Source organism: Oncorhynchus keta, chromosome 4 (genome assembly GCF_023373465.1).
Source record: "Oncorhynchus keta strain PuntledgeMale-10-30-2019 chromosome 4, Oket_V2, whole genome shotgun sequence".
In the NCBI taxonomy this organism is placed as follows: Eukaryota; Metazoa; Chordata; class Actinopteri; order Salmoniformes; family Salmonidae; genus Oncorhynchus; species Oncorhynchus keta.
The window spans coordinates 28830488-28857501 of record NC_068424.1 but is presented as its reverse complement, the minus strand read 5'-3'; the positions used below and the strand labels follow the sequence as shown (position 1 = coordinate 28857501).

Genomic DNA, 27014 nt, shown 5'->3' with positions numbered 1-27014 from the left:
CACAGATAAACAAACTACTTGTGTAGGGGGAGAATACACGACGGTTTCCCAGTAGTTGTGTTAAGCATCACTAATCACTCAATAAGTCATATACGAGTAGTTGGGACTGTGGTCCTCCACTTTTTCATAGTCAGGCAAATTCAGAATTAGAGTGGCCAGGGTAGTGAGAAAATCATTTGGTTTGAGTGACAATAGTCATGGCAACAGACGTCTGGCGCTGAGGGGGTGCTACTTAAAAGCCCTAATTGGTCGTGTCTGACGCATCACCTGACCGGACCTCAAAAAATAAAAAAGGTGCTAAATCGTTTCAAATAATGACTTGCCAACTTTCTTTTGCAGTTTCAATGTCACTATGACCATGAGGATATTCATCTCCAAAGAGGATTTAGATGACAGCTAAAAATCTCGGAAAAAATATTATATTTTGAGGGTGTACAATTTAGTGGAAGACAGAGGACATGTCTTCTAAATGATACCAGTAGATGTGTTACTTAATGTCATGTGGACCTAAAACTAATGACCGTCCAGTTTGATAGAAAAACTACATAGCCAACCATGTACGCACGCACGCACACACACACACACACGCACACACACACACACACACACACACACAGTCACACACACACACACACACACACACACACACACACACACACACACACACACACACACACACACACACACACACACACACACACACACACACACACACACACACACACACACACACACACACACACACACACACACACACACATACACACACAATAGTCACACACACACACACAAACACAATAGTCACACAACTATATGATAGGTAAGTGAGCTGGTGAGTGGTTGAAACTCATGGACATTGTGAAGTGGGCTCTTATCAATCAACAAAGAAAACAGGTTGGTACATCTCAAGGAGTTGCTGTTCAATTTTCACCTGCCATCTTAGCCACCCGTCATTATAGCTACTCTACTCAGTGATGAAAGATGAATAGAAGTTGTTGGTGTGGGGATGGAGGCCCTGCTTTTCTTTGATGAGAGAGAGAAGAGCGAGAGCGAGAGAGCGAGAGATTGTGAGGTTTGTTCTATTCTACTACGGCTGGAGGACACCTGGACTGACAGCACCTGAGGACGACGGCAGCAGCACCTCTGGTCTTTTTCTGAGCTCTCCTCTCAACCAAAACAATGCAATCACACGCAATCACATCCCCAATTACAGGAGCGCAGATTGAAATAGACCTTGATGGAGGCACGCACGATTTGGGAGCCAGGACGGGAAGGGTTGTGCACCGGGTGTTAATGCAAGAGGGGTGGCAGGGAGGGTCAAACAGGGAGAAGGGATGGAATGATATGGGATGATAGAGAGAATGGGGGAAAAGGAGACAAAGTTAAGCAGCACAGACCGATGGAGGCAGACAAGGACACGTACGCCCACGGACAGTGTACGCACGCAGACACAGACACAGACACAAACAGACAAACACGCACACATTAGCAATGCTGGGTTCAGAGCCCCGCCACTACGTCTTTACCGTGTTCCTCATTCAATATATATATTACAAAAAGTATTCTCCATAGCAATAGAAATTAAGCACATTTTTGCAAATATAAATGAAAGTGAGTTTTGGCTGGCCCTATCAAAAAACCAAAATGTTTGTTATTGTATATCCTATTTGGACTCCATCTCAGTGTTCAATAAAGTTCACCAGTGCATTAAACTATTCTTCTGACTGTGCTGTGGTATAAAGACCTTGTCTCTGGATTTCATGGGCAATCATTTGCTGCTTAGTTGATTCAATCTAAGTGGAATCTTTCATAACAAAAGCTCATAGCAAATGGGACTAGTGTTCGCATCATGAGAGACACACGTTATAAACCCAGGTACAGTCAAAAACTGGCCCAAAATGTAGAATCCTATACCCATACCCTGCCCCTATACCGACAAAGACAATACCATACCCACACACATCACATTAGTAAGCTCTTACATAAAAAATAAAGATTATTCAAGAACTGAAGACAACATAAGAATGTGAATTATGTCCAGGTTTGCATAGCAAATTTGATAGGTTAAACATTGCTCCAGGCATGATGAAGATCTGTTGACCTATGTAGACCTGTGAAGAATCTGTGTATCTCAAACATGCACAATGTCTCCAGTAGTTGACATCACGGTTGTTCTTACCCAGGAGTGTAATGATGCAGCCCAGAATGGCGACAAGGGCTCCTGTACTGAGGCCAGCAGGAAGTGTGTACGCCACCGCCCCACATGATTGGGCTACGCCGTCCGAGTCACAGTCACACACGCTCACTGATAGGGTGTTGGTGCTACTGAGCGCGGGGCTCCCACTGTCTACGATCAACACGGGCAGTCGGTACAGCACCTGCTCCCGTCTTCGGAATCCTCCACGTTTCGTTACGATGGATGCCGTGTTGTCTGGAAGGGAGGAAAATGAAGAACCAGATCAGTCAGGAAGAAGGAAGTAGGGGAAGCGTATTTAGAGATCAAACCCTGCACAGTCCTGATACAAGCTGAAACAGTACATTGTCTATATTAGGACAGCAGTAAAAACAGTGGACAGTAAACACAGTGGATAGTAAACACATACAGTATTTATTTAACTGTGGTATAATTAAGGGGGGGGGGGTGGTATATGGCTAAGAGCTTTTCTTATTCATGACGCAAAGCGGAGTGCCTGGATACAGCCCCTAGCCGTGGTATATTGGCCATATACCACAAACACCCAAGGTTCCTTATTGCTATTATAAACTGGTTACCAAAGTAATTAGAGCAGTAAAAATAAATGTTTTGTTATACCCGATATACGGTCTGATATACCACGGCTGTGAGCCAATCAGCATTTAAGGGCTCAAACCACCCAGTTTATAACAATCAGTATATACTATTAGCATATACTGAACAAAAATATGAACGCAACATGTAAAGTGTTGGTCCCATGTTTCATGAGGTGAAATAAAATATATCAGAAAGTTTCCATACGCACAAAAAGCTTATTTCTCTCAAATTTTGTGTCTGTCGAGTTCTGACCTTAGTTCTTTTTGTTATGTCTTTGTTTTAGTATGGTCAGGGTGTGAGTTGGGTGGGTAGTCTATGTTATTTTTTCTATGTTGTGGTTTTGTGTTTGGCCTGGTATGGTTCTCAATCAGAGGCAGGTGTCGTTCGTTGTCTCCGATTGAGAATCATACTTAGGTAGCCTTTTCCCAACTGTGTTTTGTGGGTGATTATTTTCTGTTCTGTGTTTTTCTTCACCGTACAGGACTGTTCGTTTGTCGTTTTTTAAATATTTTTTTTTCAGTGTTCAGTTGTTTCATTAAAGAATATGAACACTTACCACGCTGCGCATTGGTCGAGCGTTACAGAATCACCCACCAAAAAAGGACCAAGCAGCGTGGTATCGGGCAGCAGCAGAAATCTCTGGACTCATGGACATGGGAGGAGATTCTGGACGGAGAAGGACCCTGGGCACAGGCTGGGGAATATCGTCGCCCCAAGGCAGAGCTGGAGGCAGCGAAAGCTGAGGGGCGGTGGTATGAGGAGGCAGCATGGCAGCGAGGTTGGGACGAGAGGCAGCCCCAAAAATGTCTTAGGGGGGGGGGGCACACGGGGAGTGTGGCTAAGTCAGGTAGGAGACCTGAGCCAACTCCTTGTGCTTACCGTGGAGAAAGGTGGACCGGACAGGCACCGTGTTATGCCGTGAGGCGCACGGTGTCCCCGGTGCGCAGGCATAGCCCGGTGCGTTACATTGCAGCGCCTCGTATCGGCTGGGCTAGAGTGGGCATCGAGCCAGGTGCCATGAAGCCAGCTCAGCGCATCTGGTTTCCAGTACGCCTCCTTGGGCCAGGGTACATGGAACCAGCCCTATGCACGGTGTCCCCGGTTCGCCTGCACAGCCCAGTGCGGTCTCCACCTTGCCGCACTGGCCTGGCGATGGGGAGTATCCAGCCAGGTAGGGTTGTGCAGGCTTGGTGCTTGAGACCTCCAGTGCGCCGCCACGGTCCGGTCTAACCGGTGCCTCCCCCACGCACCAGGCCTCCGCTGGCAGTCCCACGCACCAGGCTGTCTCTCCGTCTCCTTCCTCCAGGTGCTCCCTCCTGTCCTGAGCTGCCAGAGTCTCCCGTCTGTCCTGAGCTGCCAGAGTCTCCCGTCTGTCCTGAGCTGCCAGAGTCTCCCGTCTGTCCTGAGCTGCCAGAATCTCCCGTCTGTCCTGAGCTGCCAGAGTCGCCCGTCTGTGCTGAGCTGCCAGAATCGCCCGTCTGTCCTGAGGTGCCAGAGCCGCCCGCCAGTCAGGGGCTCCCGGAGCCGCCCTTCACTCCGGTGCTGCCGGAATCCCCCGTCCATTCGGGGCCCGCTGCTAAGGACCCCATTCTGAGGTCGGTGGCGAGGGTCGACACTCTAAAGACGCCACTGAGGCGGGGAAAGAAGCGGGCAAAGACTGTGGTGGAGTGGGGTCCACGTCCCGCGCCAGAGCCGCCACCGCGGACAGACGCCCACCCAGACCCTCCCCTATAGGTTCAGGTTTTGCGGCCGGAGTCCGCACCTTTGGGGGCGGGGGTTACTGTCACGTTCTGACCTAAGTTCTTTTTGTTATGTCTTTGTTTTAGTATGATTTATTATTTTCTGTTCTGTGTTTTTCTTCACCATACAGGACTGTTTGCTTGTCGTTTTGATGTTTTTTCAGTGTTCAGTCGTTTCATTAAAGAATATGAACATTTACCATGCTGCGCATTGGTCCTCACCTTCTTCCACCAACGACAAGCATTACAACATCCCTGTCAGGGAGCATTTCTCCCTTGCCAATATAATCCATCCACCTGACAGGTGTAGCATATCAAGAAGCTGATTAAACAGCATGATCATTACACAGGTGCACCGTGTGCTGGGGACAATAAAAGGCCACTAAAATGTGCAGTTTTCTCACACAACACAATGCCACAGATGTCTCAAGTTGAGGGAGTGAGGAATTGGCTTGCTGACTGCAGGAATGTCCAACAGAGCTGTTTCCAGAGAATTGAATGTACATTTCACTAACATTAGCCACCTCCAATGACGTTTTAGAGAATTTGGCAGTCATAACATTTTGTCAGCAGGTGATTGTCAAGCAAATAACTGCCGGTCTCATGGTAATTAACCATTAATTAAGATAAACACATTTAGCGTCTCCTGGCTTTCACGCATAGCCTACAAGAAACTAATGAAGACCTTTGGAACATCTACATTTGAAAAGTCTAATAAATCCATGTAATATAGCATACACCTTCACAATAAATCCATGTAATATAGCATTCACCTTCACAATAAATCCATGTAATATAGCATTCACCTTCACAATAAATCCATGATTTGATCTGGTCTAAAGAAACATGATATGAAGTATGTAGTCTAATTTGTAGTCTAATGTAGTCTATTTCAGAAGAACAGGATAGCATAGTCTGATGTTGTCCTTATGTTAGGCCCTGATCTGTCTATGCCATGTTGCTGTGGGCTACACTAGTTGATTTAGCAGACAAGATTTGCTTCGAATTCCGTGGCGTTGTTTTATATTATTTTATAGTTTGAAGAATACAATTGAACATAGCTGACTACATAGTTGTGATACAAATAATGGGGCTATATGTTTAGATTTTTTAAATACATTATAAGGCTGCATGAAAGGCATGAGCTTTGTTAATTTTTTTAATGTACTTCGTCAGTCTCTCATTTACAACTTGACAAGCACTTGATAATGCCTCGAATTTCCCGAATGCATCTCATTTGTGTGGCCGTAATGACCCCTAAAAAATCCATACCTTTTGCGGCCTGTGGTCGTTGTGCACTTTGGCTGAATATAATGATTATTATTCCCTTCTCCCAGCTGCCTGCTGAAGCACCTCTAACTAACATGGCTCTCTGTCATGTGATCGGTCTTTCGCACACAGGCTACAACTGAAGACAGACACATCGGAGACGCAACTGCACTCCTCGCAACTGCCCATATTGAAGATATTGGAAAAACTGTCCACATTTACTTTTCGTCAGCCAACAAGATGATTAGGCCTAACGAACAGCAAAAACACTAGCCTATGTCAATCTACTATCACCATAGCACAAAAGTTGACCTATTCTATTCTGTACATATAGTCAGGGATAGTTGTGGGATGCGATAGATCCCAAATTAATACAACCACTTGCATCAAAAAACCTGTTTTAAGCAATGAGCCTGACGCTACAGATGAGAACGTTTCGCCTAAAATGTTGATAAACTATTACGCTGTTTCTTCACATTGTACAGGCAGCAATGCACACACGACAGTAGGCTATACGCACAAATGTTTGATTAGCAGGAAAACCCCATTCTCAAAAGTGACAACAAATGCGATTATGCATGTAATGGTTTTATTATAAATTTGTATTTTTATGGTGAAAATGATCTTCCCCAAACTTGAAACTCATTCGCTGTGTATGTATGCCATGTAGGCTCTACACCAGTTGTAAAGTGGATTAATGTGCGTAATTTTAAGAAGTTTTTTGGCTACTTTAGTTGTGATTACAAACCTTATCAAAACATATAGGCCTATGGGCTAGGCTATATGAGGTGTGCGACTATGATTTGAAAAAGTCACCCAAAAAAGGCATGCGTAACAGCTGGGGATCGTACACAAGTGATAATACATCATTCACAAGTGATAGGCTAATATTGTGACATATCACACGATTCTTGATTTAATCTTGTCATTACATAGGCTAAATAATATATGTTTGAAATTTGTTTTGATTTAGAATGGACCATTGACCAGCAATGTGCTTAATATTAGGAAAGATTCAATATAAAAATAGTAGGTAGTAGTCTATAGAAAGCTGATGGGATCCTCCTCTTTTTAATAGAGGCCACCACTGTGTTTTCTCATACAATTGTTAGCCTATAGAAATGTTGCACAACTTGAGCTCATGGACTCTCATGAAGTGTTTGATTAGATGTTCAATTACATTTGCATTGATGTCAGAGAGATTAGATAGACAATAGAGTGCTGAGTACCAGGCAGTTATCATGTTTGGTAGGCTACTAATGACCATCAGCAGCATCAACTACCTTGACTAAACACTCACGTGAAATTTGACTGCTGTCATGACTCATGACAACCGGTGTGGCAGTAATACATTCACCGTAACAGCCCTATGTTCAGCCGGCCTCACAACCGCAGACCATGTTTAACCATGCCAGCCCAGAACCACCACATCCAGCTTCTTAACCTGCAGGATCGTGGGATCTGGCTACAGAGTGGGTGGGCCTATGCCCTCCCAGATCCACCCATGGCTTCGCCCCTGCCCAGTCATATGACACCCATAGATTAGGGCCTAATTTATTTATTTCAATTGACTGATTTCCTCCTGTGAACGGTAACTCAGTAAAATCTTTGAAATTGTTGCATGTTGTGTTTATATTTTCTGTTCAGTATATATGAAATGCTGTATCTCACAGATCACATAGTCTATTGGTCATTTGCAGGAATACATATGGTACAGCACCAGCGACTAGCTTTGGAGTTTGTTGTACGTGCCATTATGTTCTCTTTTCAATAACAAAGAGAATACAAGAAAATCAACAAATGGAGCCAATAATTCATATAATGTAAGATATCAGAGACATTCCATTCTCTTCTATGCCACCCGTTGAGAAATTACATTGTTGGTTTGATTTCCAAATGTACTTGACCAGCAGTGACATATGAATCATAACAAGTGAGGAATAGAAGACCAGACAATATTTACAGAGGAGGAAAATATTTTGTGCAAATGGGCATGATACCATTAGAGATTAAATTATACTTTCAAATTTAGTCATTACATCTCAAAACCTGTTTTTGCCTCCACACATCTAAACCTGCAATTAACATTCGTGGATATTCCTATCCATAAAATTGATTTAAAGGTGAAGCAGACATGAATAAGCCGTCAGAATCGTCCTCAGAAAGTTTGTTTCAGCAACTACTATCAATCAAAAAGGTCTTGAAATATCGCATGTTTGAAAAATCAAACATGGACAAGAAAGACTTCTCAATCCATACTTGCAGGACTGTTATGGCCATAGTTGACCCTGGATTTGTAGTCCTAACAACGTTTTCCTCACATTCTTCTCTGTTGTCAGTAATGGACTGTTAATTGATGTACTTTGACGAGGAGAAAACACCTACCTTTGTTGTCTCGGAGAGTGAAGTTGGAGTTGCCGGCCACAGATGGAGGCAGGGCAAAGTAAAAGCGATGACCACTGGGAGGCTCATCCTTGTCCACAGCGCTGATAGTCTGGATGACCTGTGCAACACATAACCACTCTGATTGTATGGTACTCGGAACACATGGAACACACAACCACTCTGATTGTATGGTACTCGGAACACATGGAACACACAACCACTCTGATTGTATGGTACTCGGAACACATGGAACACACAACCACTCTGATTGTATGGTACTCGGAACACATGGAACACACAACCACTCTGATTGTATGGTACTCGGAACACATGGAACACACAACCCCTAATGACAACCCCAAATTGTGAAGCTGATTGATTGATTGATTGATTAATGAAAAGTATTAATTGGTTTGGGCTAATGGGTCATTAGTCCATAGCCACAGTTTCTTTGTTTTATTCAGGAATATCGGTAAGAATTAACAGTGCTGGTTAAACATGGTGAACTGCTATGCCTTCATATGTTTTGATTAATTTACAAACTAGCATACATACATTTCTTTTAACACAAGGCCAAGGCAATAGAGTGAGTAAATTGGTACAAATAAACTTGATTTTGATTTATGAAATGTTTATTTTATGATGTTGGCTATGGTTTTACATCACTTATCACTTGCAGTAAGTGCTTATTTGGCAAGAGGAGCCTAATGCAGCTTTTTAGGGATGAGAAAAAAGCTCCGGAATCGATTTTCTCAGCAAAACATTTTCTTCTTAGGTTACAATGTAGGGACAACTTAGCAATGCCAATGCCAGGCATATCAAACATTCAGCCCGTGAGGAGGACCAATCTGGTACGCAGGTGTTTTGAGTAAAACAGCTGAATAATATAATATATATTATTATATTATTCAACTGTTTTACTCAAAACACTTGCGTGCCAGATTGGACATCCTTACGGGCTGGATGTTTGATATATATGTTACATTTTAGGAAGAAAATACATTTTGGCGGAAAACAAATTCATTACACAAAAATTCAATGTTTTACCCTTCTCTTTTTCATTGTGAATAAAAACAGCTTTAGCTAAAGAGGATGGAGGAAAAATGTGTTATTATCTGTTGTACCAGATACTGAATTATGTCAATAAAGAAAAACACATTGCCACTTAAACCTATATCCACTAGCATAACTCCTCATAAACCAACATTTAAAATGTAAAATGTCTGCTTATATCCATAGTCGTGCGAAGAAATGGGGGTGGGGGTGCTGTTGGGGGTGGGGGTGCAGACGGCTATATCGGTCCGCTAATACAGGACTAGTAAAGGCCCAGTGCACTACTTTTGTGAATTATTATTATTTTTAAATAAATGTTTTTAGTTAATTTCTTTATTTTGATTTTTCAGGAGGTGTTGCAGCACCCCTGCTTCAAGTGGCTGTGCTTATATCTAAGTACAATGAACTAACATTTACCTTAACAAACTCGACACAGACTTGTGTCAACACCAGCATTATGTAGCAGTCTATGTGTGGTGCTTCTCTAAGTGGACACATCCCCATGTCCAGTTGCAGTAGGAGATCCAACTTCTCTGTGAGAGCTAGGATACATCCAAACGGCACCCTATTCCCAATATAGTCTGAGGCTTCATGCCCCCTCAGATTTGTACTGTTTTTTTTCTTCACACGTTACATTAATTACGAAACTTTTTAAGCCAACGTTTATCATCTTGACTTCACTGACATGTTCAGCCTATCCCTCACCCAGTCTGTAATACCTACATGTTTCAAGCAGACCACCAAAGTCCCTGTGCCCAAGAATACAAAGGTAAACTGTCTGAATGACTATCACATCTGTAGCCATGAAATGCTTTGAAAGGCTGGTCATGGCTCTCATTAACACCATCATCCCAGACACCCTGGACCCACTCCAATTCACATTTTGCCCCAAAAGAGCCATAGACGATGCAATCTCTATTGCACTCCTCGCTACCATTTCCCACCGGGACAAAAGGAATACCTATGTGAGAATGATGTTCATTCACTAAAGCTTAGAGTTCAACAAGCTTATCATGAAGCTAAGGACCCTGGGAATGAACACCTCCCTCTGCAACTTTATCCTGGATTTCGTGACTGGCCACTCCGGGTGCAGCAACACATCTGCCACGCTGATCCTTAACACGGGAGCCCCTCAGAGGTGCGTGCTTAGTACCCTACTGTACTCCCTGTTCACACACAACTGCCTGGCCATGCACAACTCCAACACTATCATTAAGTTTGCTGATGAGACAACAATGGTAGGCCTGATCACCAACAATGATGAGGCAACCTGTAGGGAGGAGGTCCGCGACCTGGTAGTGTGGTGCCAGGACAACAACCTCAAAGTCAGCAAGACAACGGAGCTGATCGTAAACTACAAGAAATAGAGGGCCAAGCATGCCCCTGTTCACATCGACGGGGCTGTAGTGAAGCGGGTCGAGAGCTTCAAGTTCCTCGGTATCCACAGCACTAAGGATCTGTCATGGTTCAAACACACCAACACAGTTGTAAAGAGGCCATGAAAATGGAAACTGAAAAGATTTGGCATGGGTCCTCAGATCTTCAAAAGGTTATACAGCTGCACCATTGAGAGCATCTTGACTGGCTGCATCACCGCTTGTTATGGCAACTGCTTGACATCCGTCTGCAAGGCGCTACAGAGGGTAGTGAGGACGGCCCAGTACATCACTGGGACCGAGGTCCCTGCCATCTATACCAGGCAGTGTCAGAGGAAGGCCCTAAAAATTGTCAAAGACTCCAGCCACCCAAGTCATAGGCTGTTCTCGCTGCTACCACATATCAAGCGGTACCTATACATCAAGTCTGGAACCAACAGGACCCTGAACAGTTTCTATCCCCAAGCCTTAAGTCTGCTAAATACGGTAGTTAGGTAAATAGTTCATCAAATAGCTACTCGGACTATCTGCATAGACACTTTTTCCACAAACTGTTTTTTTGACCCATCACACACGCTGCTGCTACTGTTACAGTTACTCATTGTGTATCTATTATTACTGTTATTATTACGTGTTTTACTTTTCTATTATTTCTCAATTATCTTTCTCTCTGCATTGCTGAGAAGAATCGAAGCATTTCACCGTTATTCCACACCTATTGTTTACAAAGCATGTGACAAATAACATTTTATTTGCTCATTATTTATAAAAGATCTGTCAGCTCTATTTTGCGGAGACAGCACACTGACTGGACCAGGCAAGGAGTACCCCCCCTCCCCCTTTATTCTCGCTAGTAAGTGGTTCCTTCAAAGGTGCACCACAGAGCAAAGGAATACGAGACAAGACACTAGATGCTCTAGTCTAGTGCATGCAGACAGTATCATCAGTGGAGGAGGAGAGAGAGAGTGTAGTGACAGACAGCATTTGATTTGATTTTAGCTGCCGGTAATAAGCAGGAATGGCAGGAAGTATGTTTTGTAAATTAATTTTATTACGCTACACTACCTTCTAATTAGTGGATTCGGCTATTTCAGCCACACCCGATGCTGACAGGTGTATAAAATTGAGCACACAGCCATGCAATCTCCATTGACAAACATTGGCAGTAGAATTCTTCAAAGAGTTCTTCAAAGAACCCCCTGTATATGGTACTACCTAGAACCCTCTATATAAATGTTCTTCCTAGAATGATCTGTGAAGAGTTCTACCAATAACCCTTTTATCTTTGGAGGGTTCTTCCAAGAACCTCTATGAACAGCTCAATCAGCCTTATCTGCCTTTAAAATTAAATGACAATGACAATTACATATACCATAAGGCCTTTATTTGAGAGCTTAATTATGCCCTAACACAGTGGTGTTAGAAATCACCTGGTTTACAGGCTACATCAGGCCTGTAAGTCAAATTATGTTTGCTTGCAAATTGATGTGTAATTCCTATTAGAGTCCAACCAGAGTTACAATATTTTTTTATCACCTACAACCTGCATTTAGAATGACTTCCATGGTAAGGAAGACTGAATACAGAGACTACCTCAATCATCTAAACTGGAAAAAACATCTTAGTAATCGGTACAATAAATCAAATTATTAACAGATATAATTTGTTTAGAAAACTGTATGTTATGTATCTTTGTGTAGCATACAACTAATCAACTAAGCAATGTACATGCAAAAACATAGTTTTAATTATTACAGTAAAACAAACACTTTTGAAAATCTCCCTGAAATAGAGCACGCTGGGAAATTTTATATACGGTTCTATGTAGAACCCTTCTTGGATTCCAAATAATTCTTATTGCCTTCCAAAGAATCATCAAATACTTTTCTTCCAAAAATGAAATTTCTTCCAAATTTCTTCCAAAAACGTTTCTTAGGAATGTATAGGTTCTAGATAGAACCCCTCACCTTACAAAGAACCCTTGTTTTCCAAAAGGGGTTCTTCTGATCAAAACAGTTCTTGGTAGAATCCTATGTCTCCGCAGAGAACCTTTTTGGAGCCCTTTTTTCTAAGAGTTTACCAAGCCATTTCAGTCTATCAATCAAGTTAGAGTAGCTTGTCTAACTATCTTAGCTGTTATGCCTGCAATTAATTACTGCAAGCAATTACTAAATGTACTGAATAAGATACATTCCTTTCAGTCTTTTACCCAGATTTTAGCATAGATGCAGAGAAGCATATTTTGTTTCTTCAAAAAAAGAACCACCCATCAGGAGGAAAGAGACAGCTCAAGAGTTATGCTTAGATATGCAGAACAATACTTGGTTTAAATTAGGGATGCACAATATATCAGTGAACATATCGGAATAAGTCGATATTAGCTATAAATGCCAACATCGGTATCGACCAATGTCTAGTTTAACGCCGATGTGCAAAACCGATATCAAAGCTGACATGCATACCTATATCACCTAGGTACATGCCGTAATGACGCCATGTAAAATGTTGCACTACACGTGCAACAAAGCATTCATAACCCAGCCCACAATGTCTGCCGTGTGGATCGAGCAGTCAGCAAGTCGAGCAGTCATTTGAAAGAGTAAGAACATTTCAGCAAGACAACTCAAAAGGCGAAATCCATTAAAGCCAAGATAATGGAATGCATTGCCCTTGACAATCAACAGTTTTCTGTAGTGGGTGATGTTGGCTTTCGCCGACAGGTCGAGCACCGGTATACACTATCAAGTGCTCTATTTTTCAGATGTTTTCCTATGGAGTTCCACGGTAATATCGTCACTACTTTTAGCTTCAAGACATAGATACTATGGAACACTGTTTGGGTCTTGCATGTAAAAAAAGATACAGTGGCACCGTCAAAGCTGTACAAAAAAGTCTGCAAACAAACAAACACCGGCCACGAATGATGTGTTTACAATACCGCATTGGTAATAAAGCATCATTTGTTCAACCGCAACTTCTGGGGTTGCTAGCTTTAGCTTGGTACCTAGCTAGCACCAATACAACCAGCCTGAAAACAATGACCAGTAGAAACTGCAGTCAATTTCATTATTCTTTGCAATCCTTGTGAGTAAGTATTAGCTAGGTTGCCACTTGTTGTTCGCCTATTGAAATTGAACTTCAGTTCATGAAAATAACTAGCTAGCCAGCTACTTAACCCTGTTGCCCAAAGCTAATGTTATGAGCAGCCAACTAGCTTCATCTGGCTAGTGAGGCTTGACTGGGCTTGGTTATCAATCAAATCAATCAAATGTATTTGTAAAGCCCTTCTTACATCAGCTGATGTCACAAAGTGCTGTACAGAAACCCAGCCTAAAACCCCAAACAGCAAGCAATGCAAGTGTAGACGCATGGTTATGTGTTGTGAAGCCAGCCACAATAAGGATTAGGCACAATAGTGGAATTTGCGGTTTGCCTTCAAAATAAAAGTTTATAATTGACATTGATGCAAATGAATACAAATAGTATAATTGTGCGGTACTTTTATTTTGAAGGCCAACCCCAAAATCCACTATTGTGGCTAATCCTCATTGTGGCTAGCTTCACATAGATGAGTCCGACCACCATGAATCAAATAAAAACTGTCTAATAAATTTGAGGGTTATTTTAGATGATAACACCTAGCTATATAGTTAGCTAGCTAACTATAGCTACTGAAACAGATTATGTTGTTTTGCTATGATTTTGGGGAAAAACATTGTTTGCATCCAAACAAACGACCAGCACTGTAGGTGTGCGAGACAACTTTATCAGCATCATAGCATACGTATTGATGAATCGTTGTGACATGTAATGCAAGTGATAGTGTAATCAATGTGTAATAACTACATAAAAAATGTATGAACGCGTTAAATTATTATGTGACGTGCAGTCATATATCTACTGGTCCTTGTTATCTTTTTTTGACACCCAAAGACCCAAACGGTGTTCCATAGCAAAGATCTAAACAGCGTTCCATAGAAATCCTGGTTGAGAAAAAAACAACTGAACAAATAAACAACGAAACAGCACAGCAAGTAAGTGAAAAAAATAGGTTTTGATGATATTTTACTGATAATGGGGACAAACGTAAATGCCAACAAAATAACTTTTTGATCAGTGTGGTGTGTGTGTAACCTTTAGTTAACTAGGCAAGTCAGTTAAGAACAAATTCTTATTTACAATGACGGCCTACTCCGGCCAAACCTGGATGACGCTGGGCCAATTCTGCACCACTGTATGGAGCTCCCAATCACAGCCGGATGTGATACAGCCTGGATTCAAACGGGGCTGTAGTGACGCCTCTTGCACTGAGATGCCGTGCCTTAGACCGCTGCATCCATGTGTGTGTGTTAACTATTTAACTGTACTAGAATGCTTAAAAGGCCGCTAAAATTTTCAATATTGGTTATCGGTATCGGCCAAAAATGTAATATCGGTGCATCACTAGTTTAAATGTAATCTGGCACCTTAGGATAATATCATGTTGTTTTTATTAATTATGATGCCATGAAATGTGCCTGTATTTATGATATGTGTTAGAATCCCATGTACTGTGTTTTATAGCTACTTTCCTGAAATTCTACACATTATGCCATGGGATGGGGGGAGATTTTTTGCCGTTTTAAAAGCAAATTTTCTGCATTTCTACACAATTTTCCACGACTTATGCCATGTTAATATGATATCTGAGTGAGAGTGACTAACAAGAAAATGTATAGCAATTAACCTGAAATCAACTCTAACCTTTCGGTTAAATTAATTTGTCTATTGGACAAGATCTACTACTTGGCATTAAGAGCTAAGCAATTATCTTTAAAAAAATATATATAAAAAAAAATATTGATAAAAAGAACATTGGGGGTTTATTAAACTAAAACTGTCTTTGTCCTAGTCTGTAATTCTCTCTTTTGTTCATTTTTTATTTGTTTTTGTACAGTTGGTCGCTTATGATTTGTTTGTTATTTTTGTGAATACACAAACACTTACTTGTTTCCACATAACGCTGACACATATTCCCTTTTTTAAAAAATGTTTTGTATGTGTAATTGTATTTAAAAAAATAATAAAAAATACTTTATTTGAATTTTTTGTTGTTGTGATTAACTAAATCAATGCCCCCCCCTGGAGGACAGAGCCCCTGAGCACTTGCCCTGCATGTCTGGTCGGTAATTCAGCCATGATTACTAAAATTTTAGATAGCTGGCTGGACTAAGTAGATTCATTTACCAATCTAAAATGTTAATTGACTGCTAAGTGAGTGATTGTCAGTGAGACACATAACAAGAGGAAAACTGCTGATGCACAACCAAGTTTTGAAATTACACCTTATGTCACGCCTTGGTCATTGTATTTTGTGTTTTCGTTGTATATTTGGTCTGGCCAGGGTGTGACATGGGTTTATATATTGTAATTTTGTATTGGGGTTTGTAGTATTTGGGATTGCGGCTGAGTTGGGGTGTTGTATAGGCTTGGCTGCCTGAGGCGGTTCTCAATCAGAGTCAGGTGATTCTCGTTGTCTCTGATTGGGAACCGTATTTAGGTAGCCTGGGTTTCACTGTGTATTTCGTGGGTGATTGTTCCTGTCTCTGTGTAGTTTCACCAGATAGGCTGTAATTAGGTTTCACGTTCCGTTTGTTGTTTTGTATTGTATAGTTATTTCATGTATCGTCATTTCGTTCATTAAAGTCATGAGTAACCATCACGCTGCATTTCGGTCCGACTCTCTTTCCACAAACGAAGAACGCCGTTACACCTTATGTATTCTACTATTCTAACTCTCAGCAGTTAGTTGAGTTCCTGACTGAGTTCCTGAGTTTTTGTAGATTTTTTTGAATGCAAAAAAATGTGCCCTCATATGTAGCTATGACCCTGACTGTGTTGTAATTTGAATGTCGTGCAGTATATTGAGATGTGTGATTTACAACAGTCAGAATGACACCCTCATTAAAATTACATTTGAACAGGTATGCTTAGAACCTATGCAGACAAATATAATATATGGAAGAGGTGAAAAAAATATTGTTGTCTATCAATAATGACAAGACACCAGGGTCTGACAATATAGATGGAAATTTACTGAGGATAATAGCAGACGATATTGCCACTCCTATTTGCCACATCTTCAATTTAAACCTACTAGAGAGCGTGTGCCTGGAGGGAAGCTAAAGTCATTCCGCTACTTAAGAAGAGTAAAGCCCCCTTTACCTTCTCAAATAGCTGACCAACCAGCCTGTTACCAACCCTTAGTAAACTTCTGACCAGATACAATGCTAATTTACAGTAAACAAATTGACAACAGAATTTCAGCATGCTTATAGGGAAGGACACTCAACAAGCACAGCACATACACAAATGACTGATGATTGGCTGAGAGAAATTGATGATAAAATTATTGTGGGGGCTGTCTTGTTAGACTCCAGTGCAGCTTTTGACATTATTGATCATAGTCCGCTGCTGGAAAAAAAGTATCTGTTATGGCTTTATACCACCTGCTATAATGTGGATAAAGAGTTACTTGTTAGGCCTCCCGGGTGGCGCAGTGGTTAAGGGCGCTGTACTGCAGCGCCAGCTGTGCCATCAGAGTTCTTGGTTCGTGCCCAGGCTCTGTCGTAACTGGCCACTACCGGGAGGTCCATGGGGCGAGGCACAATTGGCCTAGTGTCGCCCGGGTTAGGGAGGGCTTGGTCGGTAGGGATGTCCTTGTCTCATCGTGCACCAGCGACTCCTGTGGTGGACTGGTGCAGTGCTCGCTAACCAAGGTTGCCAGGTGCACGGTGTTTCCTCTGACACATTGGTGTGGCTGGCTTCTGGGTTGGATGCGCACTGTGTTAAGAAGGTTATATTTAGGTTTGGTAGTGTATCGGAGGACGCATGACTTTCAACCTTCGTCTCTCCCGTGCGGGAGTTGTAGCGATGAGACAAGATAGTAGCTACTACAACAATTGGACAACACGAAAAAGGGGTAAAAAAAAAAAGAGTTACTTGTTTAACAGAACACAGAGGGTGTTCTTTAATGGAAGCCTATCAAATATAATCCAGTTAGAATTAGGAATTCCCCAGGGTAGGCCCCTTGCTTTTTTCAATTTTTACTAACGACATGAGTAAAGCCAGAGTTTCTATGTACGTGGATGACTCAACGCTATACATGTCTGTTACTACAGCGACTGAAATGACTGCAACACTCAACAAAGTGCTGCAGTTAGTTTCAGAGCGGGTGGCAAGAAATAAGTTAGCCCTAATTATTTCTAAAACTAAAAGCATTGTATTTGGAACAAAACACTCACTAAACCCTAAACCTCAACTAAATATTGTACTAAATAATGTGGAAATTGAGAAAGTTGAGATGACTAAACTGCTTGGAGCAACGCTAGATTGAAAACTGTCATGGTCAAAACATATTGATGCAGTAGTAGCTAAGATGGGAAGAAGTCTGTCTATAATAAGTCGATGCTCTGCCTTCTTAACAACACTATCAACAAGGCAGGTCCTACGGGCCCTAGTTTTGTCGCATCTTGACTACTGTTCAGTCGTGTGGTCAGGTGCCACAAAAAAGGACTTGCAATTGCAATTGGCTCAGAACAGCGCAGCACGGCTGGCCCTTCGATGTATACAGAGAGATCATTTTATTAATATGCAAGTCAATCTCTCCTGGCTGAAAGTGGAGGAGAGATTGACTTCCTCACTACTTTTATTTATGAGAGGTATTGAATATGTTGAATGCATCAAACTGTCTCGACAAGCTACTGGCACACCCATGCATACCCCACAAGACATGCCACAAGAGGTCTCTTCACAGTCCCCAAGGCCAGAACAGACTATGGGAGGCACACAGTACTACACAGAGTCATGACTACATGGAACTCTATTCCACATCAAGTAACTGAAGTAAGCAGTAAAATGAGATTAAAAAAAGAGATAAAAAACACCTTATAGAACAGCCGGGAATGTGAAGCAACACAAACATTGGCACACACACACACACACACACACACACACACACACACACACACACACACACACACACACACACACACACACACACACACACACACACACACACACACACACACACACACACACACACACACACAATAACATACATACACATGGATTTAGTACAGTAGATACAGTATGTGGTAGTGGTGGAGTAGGGGCCTGAGGGCACACAGTGTGTTGTGAAATCTGTGAATGTATTGTAATGTTTTAAAATTGTATAAACTACCTTAATTTTGCTGGACCCCAGGAAGAGTGGGGATCCATAATAAATACAAATACAAGGGCCATCATAGTGAGTGATATACAGTACGCCGCCATTCCTACGTCTACAGTCCAGCATAGTGTTTTGTCTCCACTGCTTCCAATGAAGTCATCCACAATAAGAACCTCAACCTAATGACATCCCCTAAAATCATGGATTTCATCCAAGCAAAGAAGTTCATAGTATATACACCTTTCCTGCAGTCAAATGACCAAATCACCCTCAACTGACCTCATGGGTGAAATGTTATTCATATTTTTCAGAATTTTGTAATTAATAAATGCCGAAATCCGGTTTCCTATGTCAAACAGTTTTGTTATATTTCAGTCTTCTGTGATGTATATAAAGTGTAATATCGGGATGCAAACTAAAAATGGTACACATTTAAACTCTATATTTGACATGGTACAGGTGTCGTTTTCTTTAAGCCCATAGTTTAAGACTACCAAAAACACTCTGTGTGACCCTGATTTAGCCCACTTCTGTAGAAGGTTAAAAACACTTCATGCTAAATTATCACTTACTACCCACCATATTGAGGAATACATTTAAAGTAACCTCAGACAGAAACACAACGTAACACAAAGGCAGCCAACGATCCCCATGGCTGAGACATGGATTATCAGTTGTCATCTTTGATTAAATGCTTGTAGCTACAAGCTGTCAGGTATTAGAAACTAGAGCAGGTGGAGAAAGACACCCTGCCAATTAGGACAGACAGACCCAGGGAGATTTTATCATCATGTGTGATTTCATGAATATTGCATGTGCACTACTCCCTGGTGCTGAGATTAAAATTAGACAAAAAAAGTAATCTTATTGGCAGAAATCTCAAATTCACTCATTGGTTTAGACGTGTGTATCATGGTAGATACAGTGAGCTACTGCTACAATACATGACATTATAGCCTGAACATGGAAGCACATCTGCGCAACATGAAATACATCATTTCTTCACATGGTGCAATATATATTTATTATTTCATATAACATGCATGTGCAGTGAAATACACATTTCAATACAAATACAGACATCCCTCTACGGCAGCGTAGCCTAGTGGTTAGAGTGTTGGACTAGTAACCAGAAGATTGCAAGTTCATATCCCCGAGCTGATGAGGTACAAATCTGTCGTTCTGCCCCTGAACAGGCAGTTAACCCACTGTTCCCAGGCCGTTATTGAAAATAAGAATGTGTTCTTAACTGACTTGCCTGGTTAAATAAAGGTAAAATAAAAATAAATAAAAAATATGTGGCTTGCCTTTAACCCCTAATAATGAAGGATATGGGACCAATTTGATGTTCTTTGAATATTGCAATAAACTCATCTTGAGGAAGGTGTCAATTTAATTCATGACTTGCAGTGAGAGGGAAGGTACACGTCTAATGCCTTTCATTAGCAAGGCGGTGATGCAAACCATTTCGTAAGCTCTTCGGCGGCCAATCCTCTAATGGTTCGAGTAGGAGACGGAAGGGAAACGACACGGATGTAGACATACATTCACACAGAGAGACATTAACAGTTGAACGGTGCCTGTCAGAGGCAAGACTGAGGAGTCAAATAAATCACAGAAGTATAGGGATTTTGAGTTTACACACGGCTGGGTCTCAGATCAAATAGACATAAAACGGCCACCATGTCTTCATTTGTGCCTTGACTTCGGCACCGGATAAACACAGAGGAAGGCAGGGAATGTTTGCTCATTCAAAGTAACGTGCACACACACACCTCGGTCCTTGCCCGATCCTACTGCTCCACAACCTGATGAGAGATAAATTACAGATAAATTGCCCCTCTATAAAGTTAGATGGCCTCCTAACTTGTCTGAGCTAAATCAAGATAAGGCAAAAGAAAACCTTTACAAATGATCACTTTCAAAGTGTCTGGGTTTAGACAGGGCTGTAGAACGAGATCTCGATTTGATATCTTACCATTTGTTTTTTGACTGCGACAACAACCGTGATTGCTGCCTCTCTTTATAATGGTCGTACAGCAACTTGACACCTAACTAGTCGTGATTGAATTATCATCACTTGCCTCTAGAGCGGGCATAACGAACACTGTCAAAGGTTTCATCATGCATAGGTGAAATTACACGTTTGCAGCACTCAACACGTCAGCATGGACAGACAATCCGGCTCATTAATTTGATTGGCCCAAGTTTATCATTTACATCAGTCAGGCTGTCCATATACAGATGATGAGGATCTTTTTCCACACAAGATAACGGGTGGTATTGAAAGTGGAATCCAGAGTTCAAATATACACGGACTGTTACCATGGCTACGGGAGATGGGGGGGTGGGTAGATGGCTGGATGTCATCATGGGGTGGTGTTGACACTGGGAAGGGGCAGGGTCCATGGTTTTCACACCCCTTGCTTCTCGCAGTTTCACTCCTGCCCCCACCACGGCATCAACACCGAAAACAACACCCACATCAGTGACACACAGTGACATACAGCTTGCCCCAAATTAGTGATGGGGATTGAAGCCTCCTGTAGCATAGAGTTGTTTTTTGCCAATTGTGTTGAAAAGCCTTTTTTGTCTTCTATCAAACCAATCAGGTGGTTTTTCGGTGAAACAAATCTTCAATGAAACAAATCTTCGGACGTCATTGATCGTATTCTTCTGATATAGTGATACAAGCATCGGCACACTGCTTCGAAGTAAACTGCTTAGCGATTTCGACACACGCATCGGAGCACCAGCATCAAACATAACATAATTTCCCCCAAATCGACAAGACCTCACGCCCCCCACGCTTTCTAAACATCCACCCACCGCTAATACCCCCACTGAGGCCCCAATTCAGACATACTCTGGAGTTTGATTGTCATCAATACTCACAATGGTCAACAAATACCATTGTTTCAATCTCTGTTCATTTATATAAGTCAGCCAGCTCAACTCGTCCAGCAAAGAGACATAGACAAAGCAGATATGGATTGAACTCCAGTGTACCCACAGTACTTACTATAGAATTATGTAGTAAACTTTAGTATACCATAGAATATTATACTACACACTGTAGTATCCCTTGATCGTGTAGTACGTACTGTTGTAATATACTGTAGAACACTATAGTAAATACTGCAGTATTCACCGTAGTGTTTTTGCAGATTTTAGTCTGCAAAAACACTACGGTGAATACTATAGTATTTATACCATAGTATACTATGGTATTTTTTTATGTGGATATACAAAAAAATGCTGGGTTAAAAACAACCCAATTTGGGTAAATATTGGACAGAACACATGTTATTTGAACCCAGCCAGTTGGGTCACAAACAACCCATAGTTTTCTTTAAATTGGGTTATTGATGCTGGGTTATTGAGCTATGATCCACCAGATCAGATGAGAAGACTGGAGGCGTGGCTTAGTAGTGGCGTTGCTTTTAGATAGTTATTTTTGGCAACCCATGAGAGTACGTCTTTCCAGTCGTTAAATTTCCACATGTTAAATTTGAGCACTGAAACTTTTTTTTAGCTTTAATGAGGTTTACAGAGGAGTATGAGTTCCTTAAGTGCAAATGCGTCTCCCAATTTTGGGATAGTTATCACTTGTGTAAACCTCAATAAACTAATGTAGTCTCAGTGCTCAACCTTAACACGTGTTGACAACACGACAGAACAGATGAACCGAAATGACATTTACTCTCATGGGTGGCCAAACAGAACAATCGAAAATCCACACCCCTACTAAGCCATGTCCTCCAGTCTTCTGATCTGACCCGATGGATCATAGTTCAATGACCCAACTAAAAGCTGATTTATGCTTGAGCCGTACATTTGGTTGGAGGCCCCGCATTGAGGGTGTGACACAATCACCGTGCGCCTCCCAATTTTTTAAACAAAACCAGAGGGATCCGTATAGCTCTGTATAGCTCCGCATTGACATGATTGGTTGACGGTAGGTGGGTCAGGAGGAACTGTATAAACACAAACTCACTTCCTTGACAACTTCCTTCACAACAGCTCTGTTCCGCAAAGCGCTAGAAGTATAAATGCTCTGACTTCTGTGGAGACCTTATCGCAGTAAATGCTTTAATGCCGCTGCTGATTACAGATTGACCATGCAGAGACCCAACTGGTGGGCAACAAATAACCCAACGTGTGTTCTGTCCACAGGCTGAAGTTTGAACATTTAGTCCACTATTATAAGATCTTAATTTGTGACCTGCTAAAAATGTGTATTTCTGTACAGAACCAGTGAAATGTTTGAATGCACCTACTCATTCAAGGCTTTTTCTTAATTTTTTTGACTATTTTCTACATTGTAGAATAATAGTGAAGACATCAAAACTATGAAAAAACACATATGGAATCATGTAGTAACCAAAAAAGTGTTAAACAAATTAATTGAAACAAAGTAGCCACCCTTTGCCTTGATGACAGCTTTGCACACTCTTGGCATTTTCTCAACCAGCTTCATGAGGTAGTCACCTGCAATGCATTTCAATTAACAGGTGTGCCTTGTTAAAAGTTCATTTGTCGAATTGACTTCCTTCTTAATGTGTTTGAGCCAATCAGTTGTGTTGTGACAGGGTAGGGGTGGTATAGAGAATATAGAGATTTTTGGTAAAATACCAAGTCCATATTATGGCCAGAACAGCTCAAATAAGCAAAGAGTAACGACAGTCCATCATTACTTTAAGACATGAAGGTGAGTCAATCCGAAACATTTCAAGAACTTTGAAATTTCTTCAAGTGGAGTCGCAACAGCCATCAAGCGCTATTATGAAACTGGCTCTCACGAGGACCGGCACAGGAAAGGAAGACTGTCATCAAGGCAAAGGGTGGTTACTTTGAAGAATATTAAATATAAAATGTATTTGCATTCTTGAACACTTTTTTGGTTACCGTTTTTTCATAGTTCTGATGTCTTCACTATTATTTTACAATGTAGCAAATAGTTAAAATAAAGAAAAACCCTTGAATGAGTAGGTGTGTCCAAGCTGTTGACTGGTACTGTATATTGCGGGGATCATTTGAAAAAGAGACCCGGGTCTCTGTGAGAGGTTATAGGAAAGTGTTTTTAAAAAGAGAGAGACTCTGTGTACCTGAAGCTACCTGTCTGTCTGAGAACACTGAATACCTGAGCTAAGATGCTGTTGAGGGTCACCATATACACTATTTTGAATTGTGTTACACCCTTTTTACAGATTCAACTGAACTGTCCCTCTTTTTCTCTCTCCTGACACATGTGCCATGACGTTGTTTTTCCAACTCCCCCCTTCAATTAAATGTTTTGTTTCTGACTATCCTCTTCAAGAAACACCTATAATGAATCTTAATTGGAACAGGAAGAAGAAGTACAATATGTGAAAACACACATATTATTTTAATAGAACAAATATTTACAACAGATTTAAATAATGAAGAAAATATATCAACCTCACTTTGGTAGCTATGTTTAACTTCTGTTAGTTTTCCTTCTTCAATCATTAGAGGAGCCCAATGGAAAATGAAAACAAACAAAACAAAGTAAGGGGGCACTTGATGGGACAAGGTCTATCGGGGGCTGTGTGTTGGGTGAGAGGGGAGGGGTGGGGTGGGGCACAGGGTGGCAGATTGGGGCAGCAGAATGCCAAGAAAGCCCACTCATTTATGTAATAGCTACACTGATGGAAATGATTGTAAGCGTGTGACCTCTGCTCTCTCCCTCTTCCCCCTCCTCTCCGTTGTAATATAAATTAATATTATGGCAGAAGACAGACACACCGATGATCCGTAACAAGTAGCGTCTCTGGAGAGAGCCAGTGCCACGAGACGGCCCCTAATTAGGCCTGAATGATGGCAGGTTATTCCAACCACCGCGCTCCCGGCTAATCTGTGCTACAGAGCCACACAGCCTGAGCCGAATGGCAAACATTATGTTTTAATCTTACAGGCCAATGGGGGAGAAGTTCTCCAGTGGGCAGCTGTAGGTTTTTAACTAAGCTTGTTGGGAAGTGGGAAGGCGGCTGCCCATGTGCAGATAGAGTCTATAGGAGTTTGTTTGTGTGCTCTCTGCTGTTCCATTCCCGAGGGTGGACGTATAGAGAGATACATGTTAATTAAAAAGATAGGGAGGCTCTGCTTTGCATTGTACAGCTGCAAGGCTAACAAGTCCACCCATCCTGATATAAAACAGACAGCTTGATGGCTCCTTGTTATTCAAATCGGGTTTTTATCCAGCTCAAATGTAAACTTTTCCCCCTTCTTTTTATATATTTTTTTATTATATCTATATATTTTTTTAGATTTGCATAATGCCACAGGCAGTGCATTCTATACAATGATGTGTTAAAAACAACCCAATTTCGGTAAATATTGGACATAACACACATTGGGTTATTTTGACCTAGCCAGTTGGGTCACAAACAACCCATTGTTTTCTTTAAGTTGGGTTGTTGATGCTGAGTTATTGAGCTAGGGTCCACCAGGTCAGATGGTAAGACTGGAGGCGTGGCTTAGTAGGGGCATACCCACATGAAAAAATACTACAGTTTACTCCAGAATACTACAGTACTTACAATAGAATTATATAGTAATCTTATACCATAGAATATTATACTACACATTGTAGTATCCCTCGATCCTGTTGTGCTTACTATAAAATGTTTTAATATATTGTAGAATACTATACTACAGTATGTTACATTTCAAGAACCATCCCCCAACACAGCCGTAGAAGGGGTGCTGTGTGTTATGTGTGACACAGTTGTCAATCCGGGTAGTTGTTGCCTATGCTAGTTTCAAGTGCTAGTTTTCAAGTAATCAAGTGTAGCCGTCAGTCTGTGATTTATATTTATTGAAATTGGAAATGGATTACGCTGGTAAAGTCAACATGTTCTTCACTGCTCTGTTGACAGACTTTATTACTTGTCTCTATTCGTCCACATGGCTGCTGGCTGAGCTTTGCTACCACCCCACCTAAAATATCATGAAAAAGACCCATTACTTTGTTTCTGTAAGGACCCCAAAAACAGGCAGTGGGAGAACTTATTAATTTAAGTAAATCATTTTTTTTATGGTAAAACACAATGTATTTGTCATGCCCTGACCTTAGAGAGCCTTTTTATTTCTCTATTTGGTTAGGTCAGGGTGTGATTAGGGTGGGCATTCTAGGTTTTCTATTTCTATGTTGGTGTGTTTGTTTCCCAATCGGAGGCAGCTTTTCTGTCTATTTTGGATTTTGTGGGATCTTGTCTTTGTTTGTTGCTTTATGCACGACTAGCTTTACGCTCGGTTTGTGTTCATTTTTTTTTCACGGTGTTACGTTATCAAATAAAGAGGGAATGTACGCCTACCACGCCGCAGCCCGTCTGGTGTTCAACCTTCCCAAGTTCTCTCACGTCACCCCGCTCCTCCGCTCTCTCCACTGGCTTCCAGTTGAAGCTCGCATCCGCTACAAGACCATGGTGCTTGCCTACGGAGCTGTGAGGGGAACGGCACCTCAGTACCTCCAGGCTCTGATCAGGCCCTACACCCAAACAAGGGCACTGCGTTCATCCACCTCTGGCCTGCTCGCCTCCCTACCACTGAGGAAGTACAGTTCCCGCTCAGCCCAGTCAAAACTGTTCGCTGCTCTGGCCCCCAATGGTGGAACAAACTCCCCACGACGCCAGGACAGCGGAGTCAATCACCACCTTCCGGAGACACCTGAAACCCCACCTCTTTAAGGAATACCTAGGATAGGATAAAGTAATCCTTCTCACCCCCCTTAAAAGATTTAGATGCACTATTGTAAAGTGGCTGTTCCACTGGATGTCATAAGGTGAATGCACCAATTTGTAAGTCGCTCTGGATAAGAGCGTCTGCTAAATGACTTAAATGTAAATGTAATGTCCGGTCATTTATCATCCGACGACGAGCGTAACAGTATTATTAGCTAGCTAGCTAGCTGGCTACAGTAGGCCACTTAGTAGGCAAACAGAGCTGCTAGCTAGCTAACTTTACATACTGTTTAGCAAAGTCAATTAAATGTCATCAGCTAGCTAACGTTCTATTAACCAGCTATCTTAATCAAATCATTGTAAATTAAAACTCAGTCTCCAAATACATTTGTAGATAACAGCCATTGAATAGGATGACATTTCAGTTCCAGCTGTCAGTAAAGGGACAGTGTAGGCTACTGGATACTGGATAGGGCAGGTAATTTC

General features: G+C 41.6%; 1 protein-coding gene across 1 annotated transcript in view; it reads right to left on the bottom strand.

Annotated features, from left to right (window-relative positions):
• The window catches only part of LOC118372758 (cadherin-7-like), a 113261-nt gene that overhangs the window by 3254 nt on the left and 82993 nt on the right, over positions 1-27014 (bottom strand). Inside the window, exons 10-11 of the mRNA XM_035758758.2 lie at positions 8185-8302; positions 2180-2431 (exon numbers count right to left, since the gene is read on the bottom strand). Of these exons, the coding sequence (XP_035614651.1) occupies positions 2180-2431; positions 8185-8302 (370 nt within the window). The remainder of the gene's footprint in view (positions 1-2179; positions 2432-8184; positions 8303-27014) is intronic.